Here is an 8,684-nt window from a genome sequence, read left to right as displayed (position 1 = left end):
TGTGACCAGAAACCGACAACTTCCATGACCTCTGTGGGACGGCCAATGAGCACCCATCAGCACTCCGAACATGGCCAGAGAACATTGGGTCAGTTCAGGTCCTGGCATAACACACAAAGTCACATACAAACATCAACAACAATACAAACACGCACCACTATGAGGCCATGACTTCTGTCAAACGGCCAATGAGCTACGAATCAGCATTTTAAACCTAACCTATGATAATGTATAAGGCATATCTTACAAAGAAATCATGGCATCTTACAAAGAATCAAGTTAAACTGCCAACTTCCACCTGAGCCGGTATCATTTTATTTTTGATGGCTATCCTATTACTCTATTGTGAAATAAACTCTCTTTTAAGGCTCATATTAGTATACTCATTATTATATATTATACTCAAGATTATTTCTTAAGCCCCTAAAATATGAGACTTTAACTGCAACCCGTTCATCTGAAATCTTAATCTATTTAGCCTTAAGCTATATGTTTATGATTGATAATACTGTACTTACTTGTCATTTTTGGATACCTTTGCACGAACTTCCAGTAGCACAAGGTATATAAAAAGTAAGATATCAAAATGGAAATCCATACGTTTTTGTCAAAGATTTGCACCAGAGCTTTCCAGTGATGAAGAAGAGGTTTAGGCCGTGGAACTATGAATGTGAACTTGACCTGCAAGAATTTGTATAGTATATTTCTTGAATAATTGGAACATGAATAGGTATAAAGCCCTTTGATCATAACCCTTAGACCAATCAAGCATAACACTAGCAGATTAATGTATAAAACCATAGATTTATAAAACAAAACTTTGAACATTTGTTGCCGTGTAAAACAGTTTAAGGGTTAGAATTAATTCCAAGCTCCTGCCTAGCAACTTTCTCGAGAAGCCTCTTGGTGTCCTCTTAGTCATTAACAGATGCCAATAAGGAGATGTCCATTGCATTTAATAAATAATTATTTAGTATATAATGATAGTGTACTAACTTTATATGAGGTCCAAGGTCCATAATGATGAAGATACCAGATACCTTTACTGTATAACATGCTGCAGAGTTCATTTTAGCCTGTCTCTATTTGGACAGCTACCTAACGTCCATTAGAAGACGCTATGGACCTTACATTTTACATTTACTAAATGCAGCTGTTACTACATGATACTGTACCACATTTAGAGGAGGCCCAAAGTCCATGATGTCAAAGGTGTCAAGACTATACCACATGTTGCAAACCCCTATCTCTGCCTTTCCCTCGTATACTGCTCTGGTGATGCCACCTGTCCAACTACCGTTGACCCGATGACCCCAATGACCGTTCAACTCCACTACCTTTATCGTGAAGTTCAAAAGTCTCGCCAAGCTTTTCAAGACTTCCCATTCAATTCCGGTTATGTTATCTGCAACGAAGATATATGATTTGTTAAAAAGAAAAGAATTTCTTAAGTGTGTTTGTGTAAAAAGAACAGAAAAAAATAGTGCCCATGTAAAATTCTGTTATTGGTATTTCAATTACTAAAAAATGAACGTTAAATTTATCCGTAAACGAACTGGGTATTAATGCTCAATTAATTTTTCGTTAATTTGTTTTATTAAAGAACTTGGGTAAAACATTTTCAAAGTGGACGATGACTTTGATATTGTCTCATTAAATGCAAGGACTTGAATTTCTATGTTCGTATATCTAGTTGAAATATGCCAGTTAAAAATGTGTGGTTTAATATTTCTTTTAAACAAGTTTTCGATGACAATATTGTATTTGCAATGTAGGCGAACATTATATAAGATTTTGATTTTGAACTATCTGAGTTTTAACAAATTGCTAAAAAAATATTCAACTAAATCACAGGGTTAATCTAGATAAAGAAGCACATCGTAAAATGCTTTAAACTACTATAACCACACATAAAACTAACCTGTATCATTTTTATCCTCAAAGTTGACAAACGGAGGACAGTCGAAAGTGGCTACACTTACTGCCCTTCCTTGGAGATTGACCTTACTCAGACTATCTCTCTTGGAAACATGAGTGAGATTAGAAGCAAGAAACTTCCTTCCGCTGAGCAAAGGCGAACTGAGATAGACCACCTGCGCATCCAACAGAGAAACAAAGGCTACCTGAGCAATGCCAAACTGCGCCGCACATTGGTTTACATCCCAAGGAATATCAGGTAATATGATGTAGAACCGGTGCTCTACAGTGAGTGGAAGTGAGTGTACCAGGAGGTCTTGACACGTTGATGTGTCAGTAGCTACGATGTTGAGTTGACATAACGGGGGATTATTGACGTGATTGTTAAAACTGATTACTCCTTTGAGGGACACCATTAGAACAGTGACCAGTTTCTTGATCACCTCTGCATTTCCAACCTCCTTCACACACACTTGATTGTCCGTAGTGTTGGCAAGGAAACTTAAAACATCATCTAACACGCTGGAGGTTGGCACCATGTTGTAGCTCAGATCACTCTTTGCACTTGGAATACACACCAGTAAACAGAAAAAAGACAAATAAATCATTTTGCACCGGTCTCTTACATTTTGACAGCTTTAGGATACGTTCCGGACAATTTATGAAACCTGCTTTTGTTGTTTACTATTTATTTATCCTTAATTCCCTTAGAGAAAGAACCAAAATCGTCATTTAAAATCCATCCTTATAAAATTCATCGGTGCACTCAAACGTCCCCCACAAGAAGCACACATCGAATTCGAATTTAGATTTTACAATAACACGTGAAGTTCGCTTGCACTATTTAAGGTCAATGCTGATATGCGATAATACAATTGTGAAAAAATGTTCTTTTCTGTTGCAAGTATAACTATCGACTAAAATTGTATATGGAAGTGAATACTCCAGAGGTATTAGTGGACATGTATCCATCCAACGCAGTGTTATTGTTGGTGTAATGCTCGCCCATACAGGTAATAGAGAGTTTTACGAGAACGTTAGTGCTAAAGTAGCCGTTAAACTTGTATTGAGCTGTCTTTATTGAGTGTCGTTTCTATGCACTGCCTATTTAACACGGATACACAAACTGGTTTGATCTTACATTTATTTGAAAGTACTGTATTTGAATATTTGGAATGTAGAAAAAAGTGTTAAGGAAGTGAATAAAAAAATACCAAACATAGAATAACCATCTATAGCTATTTTTGAGACTAATGACACGAGCCACTAATCCAGTACTAAATTAGAGATTTTCGAATTCGTGAACGATGAATAATCAAATTTGACCATCATTAACATGTTATTTATATATTTATAGATTTTACTCGTGTGCCAATTTAGTGAGATTGTTTGAAATATAAAATTGTTAAAATTTGCAGTACTCTACTCTTATACGATACACGTGTAATAGCTATCGATTTAGGTTTAAAATTGTTTACGTTCTAAAATAGCTGAGAAAAGTACAAGAACAATGTTCTCACGGCCTTTGCGGCGCCGCTGTAAAGGCGGTGACACACTATCGATCTTTTCCCCGATCAAGACCCCGAACCGAGCAGGGAGAAGGGAGAAGGGAGATAAATATCAGCAAAATTTTACTCCGAACATTTCCCCGAACATGACCAAGACCAGACGAATTCTACCGAGCGCGGCAAAAGGAAGTTTGGAGAGAGATAGAGAGTGTGTGCGAGTGAGAGCGCGGAGGCAGTGCCGTTAAAAGTCGCATTTTGAAAACTTGTCGCAAAAATAAAATATTCTAGAAAGGATGCTTAGTTATATCTATTGATTTCTATTGGTTTTATTCATTGAAATAACGTTACAGAATGGTCATTTTAATTGCCTTTATTAATATTAATGTTTATATTATTTTTGTTTAAGTCAACATCAATTACTTAATTCAACCTTAATATTATTGATATACTTGATTTAACGGTTTCTACACTTTCAACCTTGACCAAACAAACCACAAACATTACATCTTAAATGATTATAATATATAACGGCAACATATTACCCAACATTTATTTATTTTACCAATTAAAGAGTTTAATTGCCATATTAAATCAGCCCCTTAACTTCGCGCGGCTTAACTTCGCGCGGTGAAACCGCGCCACCCCTTATTGCGCGGTTAAACCGAGCCACCCCTTATTGCGCGGTTAAACCGCGCGAAGTTAAGGGGCTCGACAACACATTGAATCAAATGAGAGTGGCCACACGAGGCGAAGTTTAGCCGCATGTGCGGTTGAGCTGCGCCATGTCGTCCCCCGACCGCGCGAAGTTAAGCCGCGTTGGGGGGGGATGACACACGTAGTCTTATGAGAGTGGCCACACGATACGGTTCGACCGCGCGGCAGCCGCGCTTATTGGAGATATTCTTCGGACATTATCAGTGGTTTTGTAGTTTGTTTTGCGTGTTTGTTACCGGTTGTGTGGTGTTCAAAGAATGTTTGATACATACAAGCTTATTGAAACTGGTCAAAAATGCTACAGACATACGGTAATAACCAACAAACTCCGAACTATGGTTTCGCATGTGCTCGTAAAAGGTTTGGAACAAAAATGGGTTTTCCGTTAGAAGGGATGGACCCAATGATTTCTGTTAACATTTGGTTCCAGATCACCACACACTGCTAATGCACAAACTAACGTACGCGTTTCGTCCATGACTAAAATGAGTGAACTGAGCTATGTTTTAATAGAGTACTGAAACTGGGAAAACCCAACAGGAAGCGGTTCATCCGCCCCGTGTGGCCAGGTACTTCGCGCGAAGATAAGCCGCGCGGCTTAAATTCGCCTCGTGTGGCCGGGGCCTAAGGGAAACTTCATCTATACAATAACCATGCTAACGTGTATTCACTTATACAATTAAAAAGTACAACTTAGTAAAACGAAACTTGACTTTAATCATGTAAAAACTAACTGACAACAAAAAGTAAACAACCTTGTTATTTGTATGTAACATATGGTAATAAATAATGTGAACTCTATACAGACCAAAAGCACGAACACTTCACCTTCTCGCCGAGATTGAACTACTGTCCTTGTCTTCAAGAAGGTTTTTATGCTTTAGTTGGTCAGCGTGTTTTTTAAAGATTCTTCTATCGTTACCTTCAACTTTCCACACGTTTCGCCCTAGTCTCTTCAAGATTACGCCGGGTTTCCACACAACATTTCCGTTTCTGGTTTCTGCCCAAAACACAGGTTCATTTATTTTGAAGTTTTTTTAGGCTAGTAGTGGCTCCTTCTTTATTCTCTTCCTCTTTTGTTTTATCTTCTTTATTTTCTTCCTCTTCTGTTTTAATCTGACTTCCTTTTTGGGGTTGAACTAAATCTAAGATACATCTTAGCTGACGTCCTAAAAACAACTCAGAAGGTGACATTCCAGAAGTTATGTGTGGTGTTAACCTGTACTTAAATAAAAAGTTGTTAAAGTCAGCTTCCAAACCTTTAGGGGATTGTTCTTGGCAAAGTTTTCTCAACGCCTGTTTCATGGTACCGACGTATTTTTCAACTTGTCCGTTGGAACACGGATGGTAAGGTGGAGTGGTTACGTGGTCGATTCCAAATGCTTTACAAAACTGTGCAAATTCTACGGACGTAAAACAGGGTCCGTTGTCTGTCACTATGGTTTTAGGGATTCCATATCGGCATATTAACAGCTTAATTTGTTTGATTGTTACTGTAGTAGTCATAGAGTTCAACTTGATAATTTCTGGCCAACCGGAGTATGCATCTACGGCCAAAAGAAAAACACTATTAAGGAAAGGTCCAGCGAAGTCCAAGTGTATACGGGTCCAAGGGTCAGTGCATCTCGGCCAATTACTGAGGAACTTTCTCTGTGGTTCTCTTGCAGCATACAAGTTGCATAGTGCACAAGTTCTTGCCACGTTTTCGATGTCACTGTCCATCGATGGCCACCAAAAACGATCTCGGGCCAACGCCTTCATCTTTTCCATTCCTAAATGAGTGTCGTGCAGGTTCATAAGTAATTTCTGCTTGAACTTTTCTGGGATAATTGCTCTAACCCCCCACATTAGGCAGCCCTCATGTATGGATATCTCTTTCTTCCTTGACTCATAGGGTTTTAACTCCAGATTGTTTGTCTTGTTTGGCCATCCACTTAATACAAACTCTTTGACCCGATTAAGAGTGACATCATTCGACGTTTCTTCACTGATTTCTTTAGCCGTAACTGGTAGACAATCTATGTTACCTGAGAATATTAATCCAACTACGGTGCTATAAAGCTAGGCGCCCACCGGGCAACCCAGCGGGTGACGCGACGCGACGTGGCACGGCGCGACGCGAAAAAAACTTCCGTCCGCTTCTCCAGGGTTCGCGCCCACCAAGCAACTCTAGCGGAAGCGCGGGGCAGCGCGGAGAATTATTCTTTTGGAGGGGATGCACAGTGCACTTCGATTCGGACCCGAACACTCCCGAAGGGCTCGCGATACTTTCCGAAAACACCCGAATGAGCGGCAGACGAGGGGCAGACGCCGTTTCCGTGCCTCTACCCCGCGCCCACCAGGCAACTCAACGGAGGCGCGGCAACACGAGAGGAAGAAATTCTCCACCGAATTCTCACTGCCGGATTCGAGAAGAAGTTTTTTTTCCACGCCGCGTTGCGCCACCCGCTGGGTTGCTAGGTGGGCGTCAGTCCATAAGATAACATGGCACGGATACGTGGCAACTTTTTTCCACGGCGTCGCGCCGCGCCGCGTCACCCGCTGGGTTGCCCGGTGGGCGCCTAGCTTTAAACAGTCAACTTTCCCAAATAGTTTAGTAGAAACGTATTCTATGTCAAAACGAAATAAATCAAAGCTAAAGCTTCTCGTTCAATTTGCGAATAATTTTGCTCTGCCTTGTTCAGTGTTTTAGAAGCATACGCGATCGGCTTCTCTTCTCCGTTAGGATATCGATGAAAAATTGCGCAACCAATCCCCACTGATGAAGCATCGGCTGCAACCACTATAGGTAATTCACTATTAAATGGCACTAGAATAGGAGTGGAAACTAAAGCATCTTTAATACGGTTAATTGACTGAGAGCATTGTTCTGTCCATGTCCATTGAACATTTTTCTGCCTTAGTTTGTTTAATGGTGCACAGATCTCAGAAAAGTTTGGGATGAACTTTGAGTAAAAGTTTGCCATTCCTATAAATGATTCCAACTGTTTAATGTTTTGGGGTTCAGGCATATCTACTATGGGCTTTATCTTGTCTTGATTCGTCGAAATTCCATCTTTGGAAATACATAGACCCAAATAGTTGACTTTTTCCTTCATGAAGTGACACTTAGCTCTGTTTAAACAAAAACCATTGTCCTCAATGCGTTTCAAAACCTCTTTGAACGTGTTTAGATGTTCAGTGTCATTTATTCCTGTTATAATGACATCATCCAGTAGGAAAGCGACCCCATCTAATCCAGAAAGCATAGAATGCATCTTTTTTTGAAAAATTGCCGTAGCAGGAGCTACGCCAAAACACAGTCGATTGTATCGCATAAGACCAAAAATAGTATTAATGACAAGGATTTTTTTAGATTCTGTGTCCATGGGAATAGAAAGGTAAGCATCAGAGAGGTCAAGGGTAGTAAATTTCTGTCCAGAACCTATCTTGGTCAATAAATCGTCTTGAGTTGGTAATGGAAACTGCTGCACCTTTAATGCTTGGTTGAGTCCCGTTGAAAAATCTGCGCATATTCTAATAGCTCCATTCGGTTTTCTTACAATCACGCATGGCGCAGCCCATTCTGAATGGTCTATTTCTTCAAGGATACCATTTCTTTTTAACCGGTCAAGTTCTTCTTTAACCTTGTCCCTTAAAGCTAAAGGAACAGACCTTGCCTTTTTAAACACTGGTGTAGCACCCTCTTTTAGGTACAAATGAGCAGTTGTCTTTGAACATTTATTTTCATTGGGTTGAAAGACGTCAGAAAACTCATCCACAAGTTTGGCAAGTTGTTGATCCGTATTTTCTACTTGTAAGGTTTGTTTATACGGTTCTGAACATATCCTTTGCAAATCGGAAAGTGATATTTTGTGGAGAAATAAAGGTGTAATCCAATCTCTTCCCAAAATATTTTGTTTGACACCCGAAGCGACAAAAGCTCTGAGTTTGGTTTTAACGTTTGCAAAAACAACTTCTACATCCATCTCACCAAGAAGTTTAACACAATGACCTGTAAATGAAGTAAAATTCTGTTTACTTAACAAAAGGTCAGGTTTTCCTATCTGTTTCCAAGTATGATCTGAGATAATTGAAGCGCAGCTACCTGTATCAAACTGCATCCTTACGATCTGGTTATTGAGTAAGATATTAAGAATAAGTATCGGGTAAAAGGTTGCCTGCTTTCCGATTGAAAGAACGTCCTGTATTCCTCCCAAAGAGTTCGTATCATTATAGCTAGTTACATCATTATCAACAACGTTACTACCGGATTCCTTTGACTTTGGACCATTCTCAACAATGTTGCTTTTAAGGTGTCGTTTCTCCACCTGTCCCGTTTTACATATTCTCCGGTATATGATTCCTACTCCCGCATTTGTAACATCTTGGATTTTTAATGTTACAATTCCTTTTCAGATGTTTACCACCACATATAAAGCATGGTCCTAGAGATAAAACATTACAATATTCCCTCTGAGAAAAACTATTTAATGAAGCATCTTTTACTGAGAAAAGAGAATTAGCTACGTTAATGACTTCTGAGAACGTTTCATAATCCTTCTC

At 39.4% G+C, this 8,684-nt stretch overlaps 1 protein-coding gene across 1 annotated transcript; it reads right to left on the bottom strand.

The window, feature by feature from the left end:
* Window positions 1-5,156: 5,156 nt before the first annotated feature.
* Window positions 5,157-5,987, bottom strand: LOC129004661 (uncharacterized protein K02A2.6-like). Its single transcript, XM_054433215.1, has one exon. The coding sequence runs from the start codon at window positions 5,985-5,987 to the stop codon at window positions 5,157-5,159; it is 831 nt and encodes a 276-aa protein (XP_054289190.1).
* Window positions 5,988-8,684: the final 2,697 nt, after the last annotated feature.

The sequence above is a fragment of the Macrosteles quadrilineatus genome, unplaced genomic scaffold (assembly GCF_028750875.1).
Source record: "Macrosteles quadrilineatus isolate MER2022 unplaced genomic scaffold, UCM_ALF_1.0 Scaffold_10__1_contigs__length_6754688, whole genome shotgun sequence".
NCBI classification, from domain to species: Eukaryota; Metazoa; Arthropoda; class Insecta; order Hemiptera; family Cicadellidae; genus Macrosteles; species Macrosteles quadrilineatus.
The sequence above is the reverse complement of the archived record's forward strand: the minus strand, read 5'-3'. Positions and strand labels throughout refer to the sequence as shown.

Bases quoted from the DNA above. Each gene is read 5' to 3' on its own strand.
- LOC129004661 (XM_054433215.1), bottom strand. From the start codon at position 5,987: ATGTGGGGGGTTAGAGCAATTATCCCAGAAAAGTTCAAGCAGAAATTA.